This window comes from Diplotaxodon limnothrissa, linkage group LG12, assembly GCF_057381915.1.
Source record: "Diplotaxodon limnothrissa isolate DT_005_m linkage group LG12, D_limnothrissa_male_GT1.1, whole genome shotgun sequence".
NCBI lineage: Eukaryota > Metazoa > Chordata > Actinopteri > Cichliformes > Cichlidae > Diplotaxodon > Diplotaxodon limnothrissa.
Genome location: NC_140607.1, coordinates 25,461,932 through 25,486,454, shown reverse-complemented (window position 1 = coordinate 25,486,454; position 24,523 = coordinate 25,461,932). Strand labels below are relative to the sequence as shown.

Genomic DNA, 24,523 nt, shown 5'->3' with positions numbered 1-24,523 from the left:
AGTTCACGACAGACACAGGACAAGAGACTGTCAAAATAAAACAGGAAGCACAAGAAGCACACAATAAGACTCAAACTGACTACTACATGAAAGACGAGAGAGCGAGGGACGAGAGAGACACACAGAGAAACGACTGGGAAAACAGGCAACTAAACTAGGAGACTGACAGGCAAACAAACATGAGGACAAGACTGACTTACCTGGGAGATTCTGAGGGAAGGACACAGAGACAAGGACCTAAAAGGGACCACATAACAAACAATACAACTTAAATTAGAAATACAGAAAAAGTAAAGAGCGGGAGAAAACGAAACCAGGAAACATAAGTCACACCCCTTCCCTGTCCCAACTCACCTGTAAACCAATCAGCATAGCATGAACCGACACATTAATTTAGCATAGAAGGACCTTAAGCTGTAACAAGACAGATCAGTAGATCCTTTTGTGCAAAAAAGTGCAAAAAAGATTGTTTTAAATAGTTGCCACTCAGGCTAGAGTTACTCTTAGAAGCTGGGTGCTATTAGTGTCCTGTTTGCTTTACTTATCTCTTGAACCTGCTGTTTCTGTTGAGTTGTAATTGTTTTAGTAAAGTACTACACATCACTCGTAGCACAGCGCATTACTTAATTACTCGCTAGAGAAAGTGCTTCATGACACTACTGTTTACATCACTTAAGTGTTGGATTCTTCACTGGCTTGGTGTCAGCATGCTGTGCGTGCAGATGCTTGCAAAGAGCAGACGTTGTGTAGAATGCAGCAGAATATAGTCGTTTCTGTCATGGTCTCAATTAGATTAAAAACAACCAGAACAACTTTGAAGTCATTTATTGGTTCCATTCTCCAGACTGGTTACCTTAAACTGAGATTGACAATAAGTTGACCAACCAAAAGCCGCAAACCTGTTTGTTCAACCCAACATCGAATTGCATTGCATTAGAAAAGTGACTGAAAAGCTGCTTCACATCAGGTCACACACTCTCTCTTCCCTTTGTTCACATACATGTACTCAGCCTGGTGTAAGCCAGACCACCCACTAAGCTTCAGTGCTGTCTGATCAGCAAGGCTCCATGTTTGGACATGACAGTCTATCTTCCTTTTGAAATTATAAACATATGCATACACGCACATAACATACATCATGTATCACTACAAACACCGATAACTCGCTAGGTTAATGCAACCTTCCTTCCTTCCCTTCTTTCTTCTTCTTTGTGTCTGTGACTTTCACCCAGCTGACTTCTCTTTCCTGCCCAGAAATTTGTGGAAATTTGTCAACACTTCTTAGCTTCCGCCCCACCTCACAAACACACAAACACACACACATTGTGCATTTTGGTGTGTACATCCGTCCAGTTGTCCATGAGCGTAAGCGTGAACACATGCGTACCCTTCCACTCCCGATCCTTGTTCGCACTTGTGTTTTCCACTCTGACCACCGGCTTCACCTTGTATATCTTAACGCCGTGAAGGAGTCTTTTGTTATCCTGCTGTGACTATTCCACTGTGTCACCATGGATACAGCAGGCCAACAGCTTTTTAGTCAGTCACCCCAAAATACTGATAAATCCTCAGCATCCCAGTCGCCCCAGTGAATGTTATTACAACACACATTCCTCCCAGGACAGAATTATATCAGCTGTCGTCTCACTTTGCAGTCTCTCCATTGCAAGTGTGTTTGAAGGGGGAAGAGCTGGCACACGAGAGACGCAAACACACTCAAACACGATACACAAATACACAAGACAAAGCTTGGGGGATTTACACAGCAGTGGCATCGCGGCCTTTTGTAGCTGGCTACTGAATTCATTCCACGTCGTCTGCATATCAGATGATGGAACAACTTGTGCGCTAAATGTAGATACTGCCTTTTGGATAATTTGGTATTATGCGAAATTTGTTTAGTAAAAAATATCTACCAACAAAAAGAAGCGAAGGTTTCTATTAAACGAGTAAGAAACTTGTCTTCTTTATGTTTGTGGTAATTTTTTTTAATCTATGACTGAATTTGATCAAATGTTGCTTTACCTAATAGCTAATGACTAAATGATAAAGATGACAGCTCATTAAAAGAATGACTTTGATTGTATCTTTAGCTAAGGCTGGCTGTGGCTGTATCTCTTAAGATAGCTATAGAATTAGCAGTGTCTTGATGGCTTTTTGACTGTAAGTGCCTCAGAGTGTGGAAAGCAGGGCTGTAGTAACACAAATGTTTTTGTTCTAAGATGTCCGCTGTTAGGCACACGTTTCAAGCACTTACACTCGGGAGAGTGTAGATAGACAGACTTTTTAAGATCAAGTCTGATCTACAGTTCTGTGTAAAGGCATTGTCTTTATTTTATTATTTTATCTTTTTTTTGTTTTTTATCTTTTATCTTTTTTTTTTATCTTTTTAAAAAGTGGTTTTGTGCAATAGATCTTTATTATTTTCATGCTTTGTCTTGAAAAACAGATGATTTTTTTCCCCATTTGTTTAGTCGAATCTATTAAGAAATGCCACAGTTTCATAGGCATGAAATCATAATTTTGCACTTACAAGGTGATTCTAAAAGGACTATTAGAAACTTGACATATTTCATCCTTAAAAAGCCAGACCGTGTTCTTAAAAAAATCTGAGGAAAATAGATAAATGGAGGAACAAAGAAGAACTGCCAGGCGTGAAAAATGATCTACAGCAGATAAACAGTATCTGAAGATCACATCCTTAAGAAATAGGCAGAAATTCTGACAAAGGACCTTAGAGGGTCATTCGATCCTTAAGCTGATGCATCTGCTGTTCACTGAAGCCTCATCAGAAATGGTCTCAGTGGAAGGATGGCTGGGAAGAAGCCATCTTTAAAGAAAGGAAGCAGGGAGAAAAGACTGAGATAAATTACATGAGAATTTGATTGAAAATTAGTGGCAACAGGGATTATAGAGTGATGGATACAAATTTTTGGTTCACATTGTTGTCAGTGGAGGTCAGAGAGGTAAGAGGTAAACAGTGAGTGTCTATACCCACCTGTAAAACATGGTGGACGCTCTGTCATGGTTTCAGGCTGTAATTCAGTGAGTGGTGTTGAGGATCTTGTCAAAACTGATGGGATTATGAATACACAAAAGTACTATAAGATTCTGATTTACCGTGTAATGCCAGGAAGAAGGCATCAGTTTAGCAACAGCTTGACTTTTCGGCACTGATCTCAAAGACACTTCCTATGCAGGATAGAAAAACAGATAGTGGAACACTGTCAGTCATGGATTGGCCTCCTCAGAGTCTCAACAATACTAAAGCAGTGCAGGGTCATCTTGACAAAGAGCAGAACAAAAGGCAGCCAGCATCAAAATAAGAGGGCTGATGTCCCTCAACAAGTCTAGGGAACTATTCCTGAAGACTACTCGGTTTCGTTCACTATTACTTGCCCTTATATTATAGCCCATATGGCCCTGGCAATATGGTAATGTATGCTGATTTATCGCATTGGAACTGACAACAGGACATCCTAACTTCACTGAACTGTTTCAATAACTACAATAGACATATGAGGCGAAGGTAAATTTAAAAAACCCTAATGTGTTTATAAGAAGCAGTTGATTACGATGGTCAGTGCTGACTCGTGTAGATATTCTCTGCTGCAGCTCATTTCATGTGTGAAATCAAAATGCAAATGAAGAGCCATGACTTGTTTCCCCTCTTGTGTTAGTGGGACTTTATTGCTCTGTGCTTTCTTTCCCCACATTTCCACACCAACATTAATCCATGAATAATTCCACACAGTTGCAGAGGAACAGCAGTTGGCATGGATGCTGGAAGGTGGGAGGGAGGCTCAGACAAAGACCTCTCCAAAATCTCTAAGCACCTTTAGGCTGGTAGATGAACAAATGGATTGATAGATGAATAAAGATGAACACACATGCACGACACACATGAGTTATGGCTGGTATGTGCTCCACTCGGGGCCTCTGAGCTCTGCATTGGCAAGTGTTTTTAACAAGCATTAGTCAGCCTTCTGATAACTGCCACTCTATTGTTAGTGAGTTGACAGACTCACAGATAGAGAGACAGACAGCTGGACGGACGTCTCTGATTATTGCCGTCTCTCTTCACCTGGACTCTGGCATTTTATCCTTCATTCCCAGAGTGGTTCAGATATTTCCATTTAGTACTGCGTTCTGTAAACAATAATGCTGAGCCACAGTTAACTAATAGGCTCACAGCCATTTGTCTGAGACTGGCTGCTTTGGAACTGGGACAGTGCATCCACTTGACTTTTACTACTATACAAAACTTTTGTTTACTATAGTTGCAATAACATTTGTCAGTATCGAGACATCTAGTACAGCTTAACGCCTGAGGTGGGGATACTTTGACAATACAGTTTGGAGTCCTGTTTTTTCTCATAACATGTTGCCGTCACCTCCCTTGAACTCTTGTACTCTAATCGAATAATGAAGGAGAGACTGTGGAATTCAGGACAGATAAGCGCTGTTACAGATGCATTAGTCGAAAAGTTTCTTCCTTACGTCAGTCAGCAGGAGATATATTTGATTGGTCCCAATGCAGTGATATCCTGGGATTAAGTTTGAAGAGTCACACACAGAGTTCAGTTATGAACCTTAGCGAGAATGTTATCTGCTGTAAGAGTCAGGAGATTCTTGGAAAGTGCAGCTGTAGTTATAACCTTATGCAACTTTATAGCCAACATCATTAGGAATGTGAGTGCGCTGCATGCATCAAGAGTACAGTTTGAATCATGCGCCAACAAAACACACAGTAACAGTGACATCTAGCGGATGTTTGCCTTTACTGCATCACTAATTACAGGACTGAATGTTTTAACAGAGGTCTGATGATACAAGATTTGTACTTTTGTGTGCTGTAAAGTCACACTGAATTTGTGCATTCAAATGATTTTTGATTTTTTTATCCTATCCACTCAAATACATGACCATTTATTTGTCTTTTACTTTTAGCCATTTACTTGTGTTTAAAAAAATATGTTTATATAATTTTTAATATTTAAAAGAGAAAGAGAATAGTAAGTTAATGAAAAAGTAGACAAAAGTCAATTGATAAAAATTAAGAAAACAATTTTTTTTTTTTTGTTTCCAGGGTTTGAGGATTATCTTTAATGATGCGTCCCGCCTGGTGTTTCGAATGAGCGGGAGCGGCGGAGGGATGGGGTCCACCATTCGCATTTATGCTGAGAGCTTTGAGAGAGACCCGGAGAGACACAACAGAGAGACACAGGTACGCAGATGGGTTTGATGGTGTTTATGTACCTTCTTTTTGTGACATTTGTGCTTATATCAATTACTTCTCACCTTTCAGTGGAAAAATCCTGTCCTAAATCCCTTCAGGAATGGCATCTAGCCAAGGTTGAACATTTGAACCTCTTTGTCTGGCTCTGGGGCCTTTCTGTGTTTTAGTTTCCCTCTGGGTTCAATAAAGGTGCATGTGAGGTTAATTGTCCGAAGACATGGATGAGAGAATGTGTGCTTGTCTCTCTGTGTTTTCCCCTGAGATAGACTGTGACTATCCCAGGGTGTACCCACCTCTTTCCCCATGACAGCCAGGATGGGCTCCACCCAAATCACGATCCAAAGAAAATAGAGGACTGTATAGAAGTACTATCCTTATCTTGAACTATGGTGTGGCCATTTGTTTGCCATTTGTAAATTCTTCCAACATTATTAATTTAGCATTATTATGTCATCTTTAGCCAGTTTTACCACCGCAGGAAAGCTTTGTTGGCACACAGTAGCAGAAATGATGCTTCATAATGAGCTTTTTCAACATATTAAATGCATGATATGTATCTGTGTGATACACAGGAGATATTCTATCATTTGAATGTTTAAAAACTTTAATTATATACATATATACTCCTAAACTACTACTTAAGTCTGTGATTTAGCAAACATAAAATTAAATCGATTGTGGTTCAAGAGTTGGCAGTTTGTCTTGTAATCGGAAGGTTGCCGGTTCGAGCCCTGGCTCCGACAGTCTCGGCCATGGTGTCCTTGGGCAAGACACTTCACCCGTTGCCTACTGGTGGTGGTCAGAGGGCCCGGTGGCGCCCGCCAGTGTCCGGCAGCCTCGCCTCTGTCAGTGCGCCCCAGGGCGGCTGTGGCTACAATGTAGCTTGCCATCACCAGTGTGTGAATGTGTGCATGAATGGGTGGATAACTGAATGTGTAAAGCGCTTTTGGGGTCCTTCGGGACTAGTAAAGCGCTATACAAATACAGGCCATTTACCATTTAAATAAAGTCCAAACTTATGTATGCAAGTAAGCATAATAACATAGATTAAATATATGCACAAGATGAATGGAGTAATATACAGTCATTGTTGGTACAGAATTTAAATAAGCAATAACCACAGCCTCTGTTTTATCCCAATTTGGGATAAAACAGAGGCTGTGAAATTCATCTTATTTCCAGTTGACATCATGTCTTTAAGCAACAAAGACTTGGATGCGGGAATTAGATGACTTCCAGGAGGAGGAGGAGGAAATTTAACAGGGATGTAAAGGAAAAATATTTGTGCTGCAGAGAGGAACAAGTGGAACCCCAAAAATAGGAATGAAAAGAGTCCATATTTATCTGGGTCCCTTAAAACCTTTAACATAATTATGAAGCAGTCGTTCCAAAACTTGTGACGTTTATAGCAGAAATAAAACCTATGGCTCAGATTGCAAGAGGAATAATGTTGGAATATGTTATCTAGAAGATGAGAAACAGACTCTATTTAATATCTTAAACCTAGCACACGGTGTACCATTGATCAGTCAGCCTGATTACAAGCGCCTGCTCCCAGGCAGTTTTGTTTTTGAGTATTCAGGGCCGCGACTTTTAATTGAGTCTAAAGGCCAGAAGACGGTTCGACGGCTGTTCAGCAGGGAACAGGGGAAAACACTCCTGCTGCAGTTTATTTACTAATTGTTTACATGTTACTTCTGACATACTGTAATTCACTACATATTAGCAGAGTAAATACTCTGTAGTGATACAATGTCTAAGGGTTTCATCACTTGTTGTCTTGAGCTCACGTCTTCAGACAATAATTGATGAAGTATGGTTAAATTTTGATCCGAGGTTTATGTCAGGCTGAGCAGTTAAAAAAAAGAGGATACAGCATGTTCTGTGGTTGTATTGTGATTATGTATTATAACTTTCATTCAAACTGTTAGATGACTGGCCTGTAGACTTTGGAGTGTTTAACAATGAAAGCTTGTTGTGTGGCTATGGATGTTTGGGATAGGTAGTGTACTTTAAACACTCCCGGGAGTTATAAAGATGCCTTCGCAATTTAGAGTGGTGTGTGTGTGTGTGTGTGTGTGCGTTCAGATTAACGACATTTCAATTCTGACTTTGCCACATAAAAAAGCAAAGAAAAGCAACAAAGTGTGTATTTGAGAATTACTTTTTAGTCTTTTATTATTAAAATGCAGGTGCGGTAATTCAAAACGTATAGGGCAGCATGAAGTTATGTCCCAATGTTACATCCCCCTTTTTATTCATGAAAATAGAAAATCCTCCTCGCTAAACTGCTGTTACGATAAGCATACCTGAACTGTGATTTAGCTGCTGTGTTTATTCAGCCAATAAAAATGTGTTATTTGTGGCATTGCACTGAACCCTCGGATTATCCATCATTAGATCATAAATTCAACATCTAATCATTCTGGCCCTTACCCAGCGCGCATGAATTATCAGAGACGACATACATGATTGCACGCCATGCTTACTCAGCTAGATTAGAGGGACAGATTTTATATACAAGATTCTCAGCCAAGCTAAAAAAAAGCCACATGTTTGTGTGCAGCCTTAGTAAAATCTGTGCTTTCAGTGTAATACATGTTTTTTTGCATGTAGCAGTTTTGGGATGAGAATATCATACAATGTAGAGTGTTGTGGAAAAGTCTTGAGATCACCAGAAAATGGTAAATAGATTTAGTGATGTACTTATAATTTCTTCAGGAATAGTTCTCCAGGCATCTTGAAGGACACTTTAAACTCTCTTTTGGATGTTGGCTGGTTTTTCTTTTGTTCTTTGTCAATAATATTGAAGTTCAGGCTCTGGGGAGGCCAGTCCATGACTGATTGTGTTTTACTGTGTGTTTATCTATCCACATATGTTTTTACCGGACTGGGAGTATATGTCAGATCAATGTCATGCTGAAAAATGCATTTGTTGTCTATCAGTTGCTTTCCACATGGTACTATGTGATAGATTAAAATCTTTCTGTACTTTCCTGCATTTATAATTCCATGCATTTTGACAAGATCTGGCTGAAATTCAGTGTGTAATTTGGCATACCTCAGCCTTTTCTCCCTGTTTCCCTTCCTTAACAATGGCTTCTTGACAGCCACTCTTCCACTGAGACCATTTCTGATGAGGGTTCAGTGAGCAGTAGATGGATCAGCTGAAGGCTCAGATGCATCTCTCAGGTCCTTGCTGGATTTTTGTAAAGACAAGGTTTGGCTACTTTCAACCAAAATATAAAGAAATGAGGGGTGTCTCAAGACTTTTGCACGGCCCTGTACATGTCTGTTGTTTTCCATCACACAATACTGTTCAAGGTTCAAGGTCCAAGGTTCAAGGTTCAAGGTTCTTTATTTGTCACATGCATAGTTATGCAAGTATAACACACAGTGAAATGTAGCCTGACACGCTCCTCGACATGTGCAAAAATGGGGGCAGAACATTATATATATATATATATATAGTATATACATTGGGTGAATGTGCAGTAGTAGCAGCAAGCAGGTGAATTCTGTACATTAATATGAATAGACATCTGACTATTTTACAGGATAGACAATATAAACATATTTAAAATTAAAGGAATTTGAAATGTACATTGTGCCTTGGTTTAGACTCTAAACCAGGACTCTCTTCCAGACACTCTAAACTTTAGAGTGTCTGGAAGAGAGTCCTGTCTCAGTCAATTATAGATGATGTGAGAGGGCGGGTGTGTGTGTTTAGGGCACGGATGGCTTGGGGATAGAAGCTCCTCTTGAGTCTCTCTGTCCTTGCCCGGAAGATGCGGAACCTTCTACCAGATTGCAGAAGTTGGAACAGTTTGTTGCCAGGATGGGACGGGTCCTTCAGTATCTGCGCTGCTCTAGTCCGGCATCTCCTGGTGTAGGTGTCCTGAAGCGGGGGGAGAACAATCCTGCAGCAGCGTTCTGCTGTACGGATCACTCTCTGGAGAGCTTTTTGGTCCTTCACACAGCTGTTCCCGAACCACGATGTCATGTTCTGTGTGAGGATGCTCTCCACAGCGCCTGTATAGAAAATCCTGAGGATCTTTGGAGAGACCCTGAACTTCCTCAGTTGTCGTAGGTGATACAGGCGCTGCCTAGCCTTTTTGGTCTGGACCTGAATGTGGGCAGCCCATGTCAGGTCTGAGGAGATGTGGACACCAAGATACTTGAAGGACTGCACCCTCTCCACTGGAGCTCCATTGATGATAATGGGCTTGTAGTCTCTGTGCTGACCCCTTCTGAAGTCCACCACCAGCTCCTTGGTCTTGCCGACGTTCAGCTGGAGGTGGTTGTCCTGGCACCATGATGCCAGATTCTTCACTTCATCCATGTAGGCCGCCTCATCGTTGTTGGAGATGGCACCCAACACCACTGTGTCGTCAGCAAACTTCACAATGGTGTTGGAGCCATGGGTGGCCACACAGTCTGAAGTGTAGAGGGAGTAGAGCAGTGGCGAGAGGACACATCCCTGAGGTGCTCCTGTGTTGATGGTGATGCTGTTAGAGACGCATCTACCCACCCTCACCACCTGAGTTCTGCCAGTGGGGAAGTCCAACACCCATGCACACAGACGGCTGTTAAGTCCCAGATCCCTGAGCTTTGTGAACAGTCTGCAGGGCACTATTGTGTTAAACGCTGAACTGTAATCAACAAACATAGTTACCCTGTTTCTTGTCCACGTGGCTGAGAGTGGTGTGTAGGACGTGGGCGATGGCATCCTCTGTGGATCTGTTGGATCTGTAGGCGAACTGCAGCGGATCTGTGGTGTCTGGGATGGAGGAGGAGATGATGTTCTTCAGCAGCCTCAAACACCTTCATTACTACTGCTGTGCAGTAAAGGGTTCAAATTAACACTGACCCAACAGCAAACCTGTTAGTCATAATGTCAAGTTTGTGGGATGTTGTCATTATTTGTTGTCTCATGCTCACTTTGTATGCATTTTCTAAATGTAAAAATAAAAAAGAACCAGTTGAATAACCAAGTTAAAGCTCCTATAAAATCCCCTTAATGCGGATGTTGAAACAGTTTTAAAGGTCTAGACTTACGTAAGTCTAACTTGGTTATCTGCTCTGGAATCTGTTAACACGTGATGTCTATAAGTATAATGTGCCAACCTCGCACAGAAAAACTGACCAAAAAGCTCACGAAATTCTCAAGAACTCGACAGTAACTTAGTGTGAATGTGAAAGATTTAAAGGTCTGATTGAGTTTCGAAGCTCTGCCTTCAGCTCTCTTTGCTTTGTCTTCAGGTGGTGCTGGGTCCTCTCATTGCCATTGCCCTGAAGATCTCTAACATTCACGAGAGGACAGGACGCCGTGGCCCAAATGTAATCACATGAGCAAGTGAAAAAAACCAACCAACCAAAAAACACTCACACTCATATGCAAACACATGAAAAATATCCTCAAAGCACCTGTTACTTTCTTGGTTTCATCTTTAAAATATCTCTGTAGTTTCAGCCTCATTTTTCATTTCTTTTTTGACTCAGATGCTTACTGCTGACATTTGTCTCTCAAAAATAAAGTTAAAGTCGCATACAGTGTTCTCTGTTCTTTATTGACGACTACCATTTAGTGGATCAACGTGGCAGGCGTAATTATTGTTGTGGATAAATAATGAAAAAAGGTCGACAGCGAACAGATTATGAGCGTGCAAACTCACATTTCAGATTGCTCGAACCTATCACAGCATGTTTTCAACTATTTGACCTTTTAAAAATCTGAACACTTTAGTTAACCTTCTGTTTAAACTTTAAAACAAAATTAAATATTAATTTGCATGTATGAGTTGAAATTTGCATCATATTTGCCTAAACCGAGGCTAGTACTGCACCATAATACATACAGTATAAAGGCATACTGTGGTATAAATATGTGTTAACTTTATTAAAGCCATAAAATTAAAACATATTTCTTCTATGAATACTTGATAAGTAACCACAGTCATATTTCAAACCTACATAAGTTAAAAAGAAAAATGTACTCTCAACAGAGTTTTAGCTTTTATTCTTTAATTTAGGATTTGAAAATGTTGTATGATCATGTTTGAATTCATTATTTCTTTTTTTTTTTAATCCAAATAAAATATTTGTGTGTAATTCTTGTCCTTTTCATTTAGTCAGATGGCTTTAAGGACAAAAAGAAAAAAACAGACTTAGTGAAATATGTTGCCCTTGGGTGTTTTGTTGTGCTGACACCATATATCAGGAGGTGTATGAATGCACGCTCTTTCGAGGAAAGAGCGTGCTTTTAAGCATAAAGTGTGTTGAAGTTGTTGTGTTGAGACAAAAAAATGAAGAAGGCTGATTTTTATATGGCCTGAATGAGACACGCAGAACTCATAAACAGCCTGATTGCTGTCTTTATCAGTTGAGGATATGCCAGTGGATATCCGTAAGGATGTGTTCACTCAGCCAGCCAGACATTACCAGCCAGCCATAGCAGGTTATTGCCCCATACAACAGTTTTATAGCATCAGGTGTTATTTCTTAAGCTGGACGGGGATAGGGGGCACTTTATCAACTTTAGACAAGTTGCTAAAAACACAATTTAGTTAAAATTGTTTAAGCTTTAGCATATTATAGCCAAAAGCATGATTAGAAAAAAAAATACCATCAAAAAATACCACCAATAGTGTAATTTAAAAAATGGCAGCAACCACTCTTTTCCTCTTTATATTGTGTATAAAAATGGGTTAGCTGCAATGCTGCTGTTTGTGCTCGACCGGCCTTTTTATTGGGATAAAGTGCGCCGTCAGTTGTAGTCTTCATGTGTTGAAATACTTTATTAGGACATCTTATAGTGTCATACACAGAAAGCATGTGCACATTCAGCAAAGGCAGAAAACATGTAACAGTCAGACAGTATTTTCAGTCACAGTATATTGTTAGGTCACACTAGTTACATAGTTACAAGTCACATTAATGTACTCAAAAGATCAGACAATAATTTACAGTGCTAAATAATAATTTGTTAGGTCACCTGTCATATAAACAAAAATATTTCAAAAAACTTGTTTAAAACTAAAAATGATAGTTTTATTTATTAGGCAGGTCTTCAACTTTGAGCTGGCACGCTGGACTTCTCTGAGAAGTCCAAAATATTTTTTTATTCAGAAATACAAGAAAAAGAACTGTAATTTGGCATCTTAATTTTAAAAAAAGTTCTTTAATATTACATTTTTGTAAAAGAGCAAATTTTACAATTTATGGATAACAGCAAAAATTAATTTCAAAATTAAAAATACAACTTTGATTAAAGTGCGTGCACACACTGGTAGCTTAACTTGCAGAAACATAAAAAATGGTCTGGGTAATTACAAACGCTATTCATTAAGGAAGCTGTGGCATAAACCTTACATTGGGTAATGGCATAGTAAATTTGTTAAAGACTGCAAATTAAAAACCACTCATCAATGCACTCTCCATTTTCTGTCCATCTCTGCAAGATGATCTTGCAATCAGCAGATTAGACCACTTCATCCATTTTTTTTAAAAAGACAGCAAAAAGTGGATGAAAGACTTTAAATTAATGCGTCTTATAAGAAATTCATATGAAATGCAAAAATTTTGTAGTGTAAAAAGTGTAAAAGTAGCCATGTTGTTCAGTGTTTCATCTACACGTTCCAATACTGTTAACTGAAAAGAGGTTTTCAGAATTTCTGTGAATAGCCCAGCTGAATAAAGGTTAAATAAGAACTTCTGATTAACAAACAGCAAATATTCATATAAATTATGGTGCACTGAGATTCAGAGGTAATTGATAACTCAATGTTATTCTGTTTGCAATAGGCAGGGCATTTGTTACTCACTGTAGTGTAAATATTGTTAGAAATGTAATAAAGACATTTTATTTCCATGAACAAACAGACGATAAAGACAGTGAGCTTACCCGTTTGCTATGCTGAGTAAAGCTGATTCAACTCTGACAATATATCAGGCTTCAAAGATTAACCTTTAAAAACTAGTTTATGCATTTTCTAATGCATAAATCATCCAACACAGCAGTGGTTGAATGAAGTGCAGATAAAAGTAAGTTCTCCTTGTTAAATGAAACCTCGTCCACCTGGAGTAATACAACCATGCTTATCGGTCACACCAAATAATTTTTGCAGCTTAAAACTGGGGCTCATTCTGGCCGTACCCGTGTAAAGACCCTCAGGCCTGTTAGACGACGGATGACAGACACTAGGTTGTAGATTCATGGCAGAAAGATGATGTCAGCACATCTCTGCTGTCCATCTTTTGGCACTTGAGCGATCCAGTGACATAAAAACATTTCCAGTTGTTCTGGAACTTTCTCACTCAGCTTGGTGTGGAAGTCATTCACTTCTGCAATCTGCATTCCTTTTTTTCTCTCAACCAGTCAGGCAAAAACTGTTCTTCCCTCAGTGTCCAGACAAGCGCTCCCTCAGCTCCTCTGCATCCATATGTCCCTGCTGAATACTTTCAACTTCACTGTATGGTGGAGGTTGCTCCCAGCTAAACCTGCAGTCTGGGGCCTCTGGGCTGTCCTGGCTGTACAACGGAGGAGCCAGGCTCATCAGCATGTCTGTGCTATCGACTATGACCATAAACCCAGGAGACGCATCAGGGCAGACTTGACTTTCTTGGGAATCTTCATATGAAGGAGGAAAAGAGCTCAGTCTGTAAGGGAAAATAGATAGAGAGATAGATAGATAGATAGATAGATATTTGGTGTATTGTTTCATATATACAAACTAAGAATTGAGATATTTAATATATTTAATATAGGGGCTAATGTTATATGTACAATATGGGCTCAAAATGTGGTCATAAATATTTTGTACTTGTAAAAAAGATTTGTATGTGTAAAAAAGATTGTGTGCGTAAAAAAGATTTGTATGTGTAAAAAGAATTTGTGTGTGCGTAAAAAAGATTTGTATGTGTAAAAAAGATTTGTATGTGTAAAAAGAATTTGTGTGTGCGTAAAAAAGATTTGTATGTGTAAAAAAGATTTGTGTGTGCGTAAAAAAGATTTGTATGTGTAAAAAAGATTTGTGTGTGGACTTAGAAAAAAAACCCCTGCAAGTTACAAGTACGGAATTTTGACCCTATTTTTCTACCCTTCATCTGATTGGTCAATGTCATGTCAATCACACATGTAACAATCCAATCAGAGAACAGATGGGTTAGGCTGTCAGAGGGGCGCTTTTTTGAACTGCAGGTCCTTGAAGGGTGATACCGTTTGAAGCTGGAGGATCGCTATATAAATATCCGATAGCAGCTAGGTCCCCTAACTTTCAGTAGCTGTTGAAAGGAAAAAGTTGTGGTATATCAGTGGTTAGAAATAACATTATTACTTTAGGATTAGTTTAACACAAAGTCAGGGCTGACCCAGGACCATTGCTGTGAGTCACAGTGCGCAGCATAAAAGTCCTTTCACATCGGATGCAGGATACGCTGCTAATGCTAACTGCTAACTAAAAGCAAAGGATCCAGAATTTGTTACGCTGGCTGCTGGGCTCTGTGGGTTTTTGCAGCTGCTCTACCTGTACTAGATGCACCTGCTCCTTGTCTTTTCTATCTCTGACTTTATGTCCTCTACAAGAGTTTGTTTTTTTTGCTAGTTCTTCAAATGTTCAATAAAAACATGTATGCTAATTCATAACGAAGAAAGCTTTGTAATGAAGACTGTCATTTCCAAAACACTGCCCGCCCCCACCCCGCGGTCCGCAGCGCTGTTGAAAAGGCTGTGGAAGTCCCTGTATTAAACACGTAGACCTGTGACATAAAAATCACCAAACTCGAACAACCACAGACTGTTTTCCTTCGTGGTGATGAAGGAAAACGCTGGGTTGGCATGTAAAAGGGCATTTATTCCCTTCAAAGACCTGCAGTTCAGAAAAAGCGCCCCTCGACAGCCAAACCCATCTGTTCTCTGATTGGATTGTTACATTTGTGATTGACATGACATTGACCAATCAGATGAAGGGAAGAAAAATAGGGTCAAAAATCCATACTTGTAACTTGCAGGGGGTTTTTTTCTAAGTCCACACACAAATCTTTTTTACGCACACACAAATCTTTTTTACACATACAAATCTTTTTTACGCACACACAAATCTTTTTTACACATACAAATCTTTTTTACGCACACGCAAATTCTTTTTACACACACAAATCTTTTTTACACATACAAATCTTTTTTACACATACAAATCTTTTTTACGCACACGCAAATTCTTTTTACACATACAAATCTTTTTTACGCACACACAAATCTTTTTTACACATACAAATCTTTTTTACACGTACAAAATATTTATGACCACATTTTGAGCCCATAGTACAATCATATGTACAATTTCTACTCAAAGAATTTTTATGGTACACAAACATTTTTTTCTGCATTTGTTTTTTGCATTGAATGCACACCTCTTACGAAAACACAGATTTACCTTTCAATAGTGAAGACCTGGATGTGTCGCTCGCGTCCAATTCTCTCGGTCTTTATGCCTGAGCAGAGGCCCCAGCAGACCCCAATGACCATAGCCAGGAGGCCACAGCCAATCATGATATACACAAAAATGACCCTCAGAGCCTTCTCATGCACGTTCTCCTGGGACACCAGGTAGATCCCGGTACACATCAACACAAGTCCCACAGAAGGCAGAAGAAAACAAAATAAGGACAACAACTGCTTCTTCACATTCATGGTCACTTGTTGCATTTTACTGCAGTCCTCTTTGTCTATTCTGTCCTGTGATTGAAAGACGCTCTTTCACAAGTAGCAATGAAGTATCTCTTCGGTACCTTTCAGGATGACATGAGTGTAGCCTTGCCAGTAGTAGAAAAATCCTGACTACGTTTGAGTACTGAACTGTAGCAGAGACTGTCAGCCTGCTAAAGCTGCCCTGCCTCTTCAGACATACAGGGAAGGGCCTGCCCTCCTCTCGGTTGTATATTAACACAGTATTATTCTAAGGTCAGAAGAATTAGAGCGATACTGCAAGGCAGACACACAGCCAGAGGATCGTCTTTTAGCTGAGCTCTGAAAAGACAACAACCAAAGCTTATTAGACAGGTATCAGCAGCGCATGTAGACAGGCTTGATTGGAGGAGAAGATGAAGACTCAGTGGTTACCTATTATGTAAAAATCTGAGTCACGAAGATGTGTAATGGTATAAACAAAAAAGAAAATGAAAAGCTACTTTTGTTCTTCTGAAACACCAGATAAAATAGTCCCAGCAAAATATCACAAAATAAAAGGAAGTCAAAGACAACAACAACCCTGTTTCTGAAACATTTTAAGGCTTTATAAGCTTAAGAAGGTTGTAAACCACTGATTTTCACTAGAACATAATGCATGTGCACACTTAGCAAACGTTCTAAAAAATATGATATATAAATACAAGTTAATTCTTCATAATTATCACATAATTATTGACTAACTAAGAGGTAGTGGATACAGCAGTTATTTCCTGATCCCTTTACATAGTCTACAAGTAAAAATACACACAAAAAAGGACAGTACTCCTTCATATATTCTGCCTTTCTAAGTGCAGTGGCAGTTTTAAGTACCATTCTTAAGTTTATACCCCGCATGTATAGCATCAAGGACATTATTTAAAATGCCTGAAACACAAATACTGCTTAACTTTAAATGTTTTGGCTTAGTAAATATAGTTTTTTGTTTTTAAAAAATTACTATTTAACCTGCTCAATATTGGAGCCAAAAAATACTGGATACAGGCCAGTAGTTTAAGTGTTCTTTTTTGTTTTACTGTTTTGAACAAATGTAACAGTGGAATGAAACTGAAGAAAAAAAAGCTGTCTTTTAATAAAAATAAAGGTGGTTATAAAACCGACTCCATTTCGCGAAACTGATTTGTTTTACACACACATAAAAATAAAAAAGGTAATTTTCCAATAAACCTGCAGACCTGTTTTGCTTAACTGGAGAACTGATTCACATACTGAATATTCGTCACTCATGCGTCCGTGCTTGTTCCATGTCACTCAATACGTATTCATCTTTTATGTTTTTCCTCTCGTACCTCTTAAATCTGCTACTGGATAGATTGTATCCTTGAATTCTCTGTGTGTACTTTGGCCTTGTTGCTGACAACATCCTATAATGTTTAAGCCTATTATAAGAAAATGAAAGTATTAATTCACATTCTGTCACATAAAGAGGAATAACAAACTCTGTCTATCTTTACAGTTTCTACTGACGCAAAGGCTTCTTTCTCTGAAAACAAATCTGTTCAAATTTGTGCAAATGCTTACATCCACAGCAGCTTTGCATGTTTTAAATGTGCAAAAATTTCAGAGGTAAGAGGTAAAGAGAGTTTAATGTTTTGTTATGTGACATTCATGGCTGCCTCTCCTTTCTGTTTGTCCCTTAGCATTGCACTTTGCCCTTGTTTATTTGTCATCATCATCATGAGTCACCTATTTATAAAAGGCATATGAGCTACCGGTACTCTTGAATGATATTATGAATGAGAGCTGTCCACCCCCCTTCTAATTCTTATGAATGCAGCAGTCATCAGATTTCTTATTTACACTTTCAGAGTGTAATGGTTTTATGGACCTTATCAGAGCGTCTTATCAGTGTGGCGTTAACTCCCTCAGTTTAATGTGAATCTAGAGCAGGGGTGGGCAATCTCAGTCCACGAGGGCCGGTGTCCCTGCAGGTTTTAGATGTGTCCTCGAACCAACACAGCTGATTTAAATGGCTAAATTAGCTCCTGAACATGTCCTGAAGTTCTCCAGAGGCCTCGTAACGAACTAATCATGTGATTCAGATGTGTTGACCCAAGGTGAGATCTGCAGGGACACCGGCCCTCGTGGACTGAGATTGCCCACCCCTGATCTAGAGCTTGCACCACAGCCATGTTTTTGCAACAACTTGTTTGTATGTGACGATCGTGTCATGTATCAGCTTGTTAGTATGCTGGAATTAGAAAGTGATTAGCATGCACAGTGACTCCTATGAATCAGTAACAGGAATTCAGAATCCTGACACAGGGCCCGGCGCCCTGTGAGATTTCAAACTGAGGTATTTTTAGCAGCACAGAAACTTTACTCTGACCACTTTGGCTGAATTTGGAGATGACGACTAAAATAAAAAAAAAGAGTGTTTACCTCTCACACTATTGCAAATTGGCATGACCGATAGTATGAATAGGCTGACCTGCAAGACATAAATGACACGCAATTTGCCGTCTGTACATAGCAGACAGCCGGGAAATAATCAGGAACAAGTGCTGCTGTGTGTAATTTTCATCTGGGAATGCACCATTGCCCATGGGGATTTCAGTGTCTGTGCCATTACAACAGCTTGACTGTAGGTGAGAAATAATATCTCAGTGTACCTCCAACTTTCTTCTTCTGTGTGTGTACAGTGACACGAAAAGGTATTTGCTCTCTTTCTGATTTCCTAGTTAGTTTTTTCCCCCTATTCCTCACATTTAGAAAAAATAACCCAAGTAAATACATTACACAGTTTTTAAATGATGATTTCATTTATTATGGAAAAAACAATGCTCACCACCATGGGAAAACTGATCATGCTAACCATGACAGCAAGAACTGCAATCAAGTGTTTGTGATAACTGGCAATGAGTCTTTCAGATCACTGTGGAGGATTTTTTGGCCCACTCTTCTTTGCAGAATTGTTTTAATTCAGCCACATTGGAGGGTTTTCGAACACGAATGTCCGATCTGGGTTTCAGATCATTGTCCATTGGTCTTTCGGGATTTTCTGGTAGGGAGCAGAATTCATGGTTCCATCAACTATAGAAAGTCATCCTCAAGCAGCAAAGCAGGCTCAGTCCGTCACACTACCCCCACCATGTTTTCTACTGTTGGCATGATGTTGTTTTTATGAAACGCTGTGTTAGTTTAACGTCAGATGTAACGGGACTCAAACCTTCCAAAAAGTTAAGCTTTTGTCTCGTCAGTCCACAATACGTTTTTCTTAAAGTCTTCCCCTTAAAAAAATAGATCACCATTTAAAAGCTGCATTTTGTATTTATTTAAAACTAAAAAATCAGGCAGGGGGCAAATGCTTTTTCACAGCACAATAACACCAACACAGCGTAACAGCTGTTTTGTTGCAAGGGCCCCTATCATTAACTGATTAGCTGATATTATCTGTTGTCATATTATGGCGGTTCCATGGTAACTACAGTAGCTTTTCACACATTCAGTTATCATTGATCCCTGTACCATTAACTTACAGTCGTATACGCAGCTATCTCTTTCACATGACTGTAAACATTCAGTTCACCCACATTTAAAGAAAGCCTACAGTACTTATCATTTATAATATACTTTCAGAACAGTAATTGAATGAAGGTTAATCCTAAAACAAAATTTATTCAGAAGACCTTTAGTAGTCATTTGTGGAGCTGCAACAAAATTCCTCAAAAAGATAATCTTTTTGATGCAGATCAAATAATATCACATCAGTGTCCGTCCTCTCCACCTATACTCCTATAGGTGGAGAGGACGGACACTGATGTGATATTATTTGATCTGATGACTTCAAAGGTCAAGGGAACTAAGTTATATCATTTTCATACTTATCAGGAAATTCAGTGATCCTTTCCAACCCTATACTGAAGCCTCTGTTTTTGTTGTTTCTTCCCTCCTCACCTTTTTGGTCACATACTAGAATTCCCACTGTTGATATTTTCCTTCAGTGCTCTCTTTTCTCTTTTTCTGCACTCTGATGCAGTTAAATGTACTGCATGTTTCTCATTTTAGCAGAGTGGTGGTATAACGAAGAACTGAACTGAGTAGTAAAGTTTGTCAAATACAGAGTAAATAAATATAGTTACATTTCATCACATCAAGAGATTTTAGATATGCAAATATCTGATAAACCTCTCTCTCACACACACAGACACAAACACACACACACAAGCACACACACCTTCTTTTAGATCTCATTATTGAGTGATAATAATAGACAGCGAGACAGAGAGCCATTAGTTGTGAGGGAAGGACTGAAGGGCCGGTTATTAATCAGATGGACTCTGATGAGGACCTGCCATCCCCTGTCATTAATCAGGGTCACACTGCACACTCAGCAGTACACAACTGCGCTTTTTATACAGTTATTCGCTCAATCAATAATGTTATTATCAATAATAAGACTGTTTTGATGACCCTCTTGAAATACAAGAGGGTAGTTTATGCATACACAAAAAAAGGTGTGTACGAGATTGACAGTTTGTTGTAGACCAGTACCACAACAAGCCCACTGGGGGCACTGCTGTATTATTCTCTATTACCAGAGCCTGTGGCTACAGAGTGAAATCCCCGCAGCTCTGCTTGGTAATCTCAGGATAAAGAAAGGTTTGAAATAAATACATAAAAAAATCCCTTTCATCTACAAAAACAAATCTGATGGGTTCGTCATGTGGAGCAAATGTATGTCTTATTCCTTTAGTCACATATGTAACTTTAATATGACCCAGCTTGAAGCAGGATGAAGGCTCCAGCCTGCCTGTTTTCAATAACCATGTTGATGCTCTATCATACTGGGGATTGTGGCTAAATTTCTTTGCTATTTTGTCACAGATTATAAATCTCAGCGCAAAGTTAACGTCTTTACACTGTGAAACCATGCACTTCACTCTTTAGGGATGATGTAATTTTATCCTGTAGAAGATGCACGAAAGGAAAAAGTGAGCTAAAAGCTTCTTCTTAAGAAAATAGGACAAAAAGTGGGGGAAAAGGGGGAAGTAAAAAAAGGTAGGAAGGGAGGAGAGGAAGGTTTGAAGCTTTTTAAGTGACTCTTTTGCTTCTCCTTTAATGTCGGTCCTCAGCTGTTACACTGTGCTCTTAACCTGTAGTGTTTCACTGCTCTTTCCTGGAGTAACTGTATAAACCCGCACAGTAGTCTGAACCAGCCAAGGCAGGAGGGGATCAATGAGGAGATCGATAGGGTCCCTGAGAGTCCTAATAGCCCTGTTACTGCTCCCTGACTCCCTGCCTGACTGCCCGATGTAGCAGCATGCTGGGAGGTGAGAAGTGTGTGTTTCTGTATATGTGTGTGTGTGTGTGGCATCCAGATCTTGTCTACCACCCCCTGTTGAGTCTGTACTTACACTTAGGACATGATATAACACAACAAGTTCTGTAATTGTGCCCATCGGTGGAGCTGATGGCTTTGTACGTGCTGGCTTTCTGCCTTGTAAGCTACAAGAAAGTAGTGCAATACAATAAATGCCATTCACACAAAAACAAAAAACTCTACGTTTGTGGTGTAACTATATCAGTTTTCAGGTATCTGTATTTTATTTTATGGGCCACTTTTCCAATCCCAGTACAGTCTCCTAAAGATTATATTATTGCAATGTATCCTATTTATAAAACAAAAAATGTGATGTGAATGTCAAGACCTTTATCCATGAGACTGTGTGCATCAGATTGCAGGCCTTTAATTAGTATTTCTTTTTTGCTGTAACCAAATCCTTTCACATAAATTTCAAAATGTGTACATTTACATCTCTGTTACTGGCAAAAACATTTGGTCCCTGAATGTAATCCAGTCTTGCAGATGAGTCCAATAAAGACGCTCTTATTTGGCAGCATGCTTGGATTTCATACATGTTTGTCAGTTCACTTGGTTTGGGTGGTGCTTCTCAGCCACAGAAAACAGCTGCTCGGTAAAGAGTTTCTAAGGTCTGAAAGATTATGTCTTGATGTATGCTTTAGAAGCTTGATGTGTGGAGGCTCAAAGATATACACTGTAGACAGGAAGGGCCTGATGAAACATGTTACTGAGTTGCACGATGGGAATTGCTGGGCCAGCTGTTTTGAAGCATGACTCATACTACTGATTAAAAGTTTGGAGATCTTCATCTCTGCCGTATTGATTTTGACCATTCTGTTTTATTATCTGTCTCTGGTGAGATTACAAAACTTTATAGCAGTATTTGCTGGAGGACCCCTTCAAAGATCAGGTCTGGTGTTATTATTTCTTGCTGTCAACAAGTTTTCCGAAAAGACTGAAGCCAGCAATGTCCAACTCTCTGTACTTTCTGGCTTCTCCGACTCCTCTGTTCAACTGATCCCTGCGGTTCCTATTAAAATCTTTAACACTGGTTCAGTAATCTCTTACAAAAAAAAATATCCTTTAGTTTTAAGATTTTGTTTTCCAAGATGAGCAAATAATACATTTTCACATGGAATTAGCTGACACTTTATTAGGTAGACCTGTACAGCTGCTGATTAAGAAAAATAGCCAGTCACAGGGCAGCAAGTTAGCCATGCAGACACAGTTAAGACGACCTGAGGATGGTAGAGGAAGAGAGGTGATCCAAGTGAGTTGGATTTTCCTACACAGCCATCTCTAAGGTTTATCGAGAAAAACCTGACAACTGACAAGAAGGCAACAGTAACTCAAATAACCACTCGTTAAAAGCTATGCAGAAGAGCATCTCTGAATGTAAAACTCATCAAACCTTGAAGCAGATGAGCTACAGCAGCAGAGGACCACAACCAGTGCTGGTCTTTGATTTATTAGACTACCAGTACAAAGATCCACCAAACCAATCTGTCCAGCTCCATGGTGAGTGAATCAGTTTGCTTTTAATAGGTATTGGATGTTTCTGGTACAGAAAAAGTACACTTTAGATACACAGTTAAGTTTGAAGAAAAAGCAAATATTTTCATCCTCCTGTTTTGTTTTGTTTTTTAGGATTTTTTTTACTCTTTTTATAGTTTGCTGCCTTTCATAGTGTAATATGATGGCTATTTATATGACATACATTAACTTTATAAACTCGACCCACAACATCTGGCAAAATTAGAAACCTGCTGAAGCAATACAATATTATTCATTCAAATTTATGGCCATTTGGGGGCTTTCTCTTGCAGTTCTCTTAAACTGCACTAATACCAATTTATTCTCATAAATGGAAAGAACCTAATGGTTGAAACACAAGATTGTTTGCGACTTTGATGTGTAATGCTATTACAGATCTGATTATGTCTGCAGCTTCAAGCCAAATGACACATTTCCAGCTGGATAACACAATTCAGAAAAAGTTGGGATGCTGTGTAAAATCTGAATAGAGGGCCATGTTTACCACTGTTTGGCATTTCCTCAACTTTTAACAATAGTCTGTAAACATCTGGGAACTGAGGAGGCAGCTGCAATGCCTCATGTTTGTCTAATATAGTCCTGCGATTTCTTGGTTAGTTCTGGTCTGTAGGCACTCTAGTTCAACACCTGGATTCTTCTACCAAAAAAGCCATTCTATTAAACTAGATGCAGCATTAATATTACAGCTTTGTCTTGCTAAAATATGCAAGGCCGAGGTCACACAGAGATTTCTCCAGATTCTCTGAATCTTTTATTTACTGTAGATGATGAGATATTCAAACTCTTTGCAATTTGTAGAAGGTGTTACACCATTTTTTGCTGATTGGTGAACCTCTGAACCATTTTTACTTCAGAGAAACTCTTGCTCTTATTATACCTGCTTAATTTTAGTACAACTTACTTTTCCAGTCTGGTCCTAACTTTCCTATAATGAGTTGCTGCCATCACACTTAAAATGAGTTAATATTTTTCATGAAAATCTCCCAGTTTAAACACTTGATGTTTTCAGTGTTCTAAATAAGAGTTTATGACATTTGCAAATCACTGCGTTCTATTTTTATCTATATTTTACCCAGCATCTCAACATTTTCAGAATTGGGCTTGTAACTCTACTTCTGGCTCCGCCTGGTGTGCATTTGCATCCACAGAGGTTTCACTAGAGCAGAAGAATTTGTTTCTCTGTCTCTGATATTACAGAAAGATATCTGTAAGGCAAAACTTTTGCAAAACCCCTGAGAAATACTTCTGATTTGCAGCCTAGATGATGAAGTGTGCTGCAGTGTATGTGTCATCCAGTCCTTGTCTGTTACCCCCCTCTGTGCCTGCACTGATATTTACACCAAGATTCAGCACAGGTTCTCTCAGCGCGCCCACTCGAAAATGACTTGTGAAAAAGTGGAGTATATCAAGACTGCTGCTATCTGAACACCCTGCTGATTTCTCAGATTATCGAGCTTCACACTGGCAACTAAGTTGTGGTACTAAACATCTGCAGTGACACTGTTGGTGAGGAGAGGAACAATATCAACAGGAGTCCAAACTAAGTGTTTTATACAGTGCAAAATTCCAGGATTTTGTCATTTGCAAACTCAATGAGAGTGAGCATTTAGTTTAGTACCATGATTTCTTTGCAGCTGGGTCATTGCTGCATTTTCCCCTAAACATCAAAACCAGATGGAAG

The 24,523-nt window shown here is 39.3% G+C and overlaps 2 protein-coding genes across 2 annotated transcripts in view; one reads left to right on the top strand and one right to left on the bottom strand.

The window, feature by feature from the left end:
• Nucleotides 1-11,182, top strand: part of pgm5 (phosphoglucomutase 5) — a 31,246-nt gene extending 20,064 nt beyond the window's left edge. The window contains exons 10-11 of the mRNA XM_085368420.1: nucleotides 5,090-5,227; nucleotides 10,502-11,182. Of these exons, the coding sequence (XP_085224546.1) occupies nucleotides 5,090-5,227; nucleotides 10,502-10,591 (228 nt within the window). The 3' untranslated portion in view covers nucleotides 10,592-11,182. The remainder of the gene's footprint in view (nucleotides 1-5,089; nucleotides 5,228-10,501) is intronic.
• Nucleotides 11,183-13,278: 2,096 nt separating this feature from the next.
• LOC146621403 (transmembrane protein 252-like) lies at nucleotides 13,279-16,087 on the bottom strand. Its single transcript, XM_085368419.1, has 2 exons — nucleotides 15,673-16,087; nucleotides 13,279-13,897 (listed from the first exon to the last, which is right to left on the bottom strand). The coding sequence occupies exons 1-2, from the start codon at nucleotides 15,942-15,944 to the stop codon at nucleotides 13,639-13,641; spliced, it is 531 nt and encodes a 176-aa protein (XP_085224545.1). The 5' UTR covers nucleotides 15,945-16,087; the 3' UTR covers nucleotides 13,279-13,638.
• Between the last annotated feature and the right edge of the window lie 8,436 nt (nucleotides 16,088-24,523).

Excerpts from the sequence above, each read along its gene's own strand:
- LOC146621403 (XM_085368419.1), bottom strand. The coding sequence starts at position 15,944 with ATGCAACAAGTGACCATGAATGTGAAGAAGCAGTTGTTGTCCTTATTT. Across the intron at positions 13,898-15,672 it reads CAGGTCTTCACTATTGAAAG|ACTGAGCTCTTTTCCTCCTT; the intron begins GTAAATCTGTGT and ends TTTCCCTTACAG.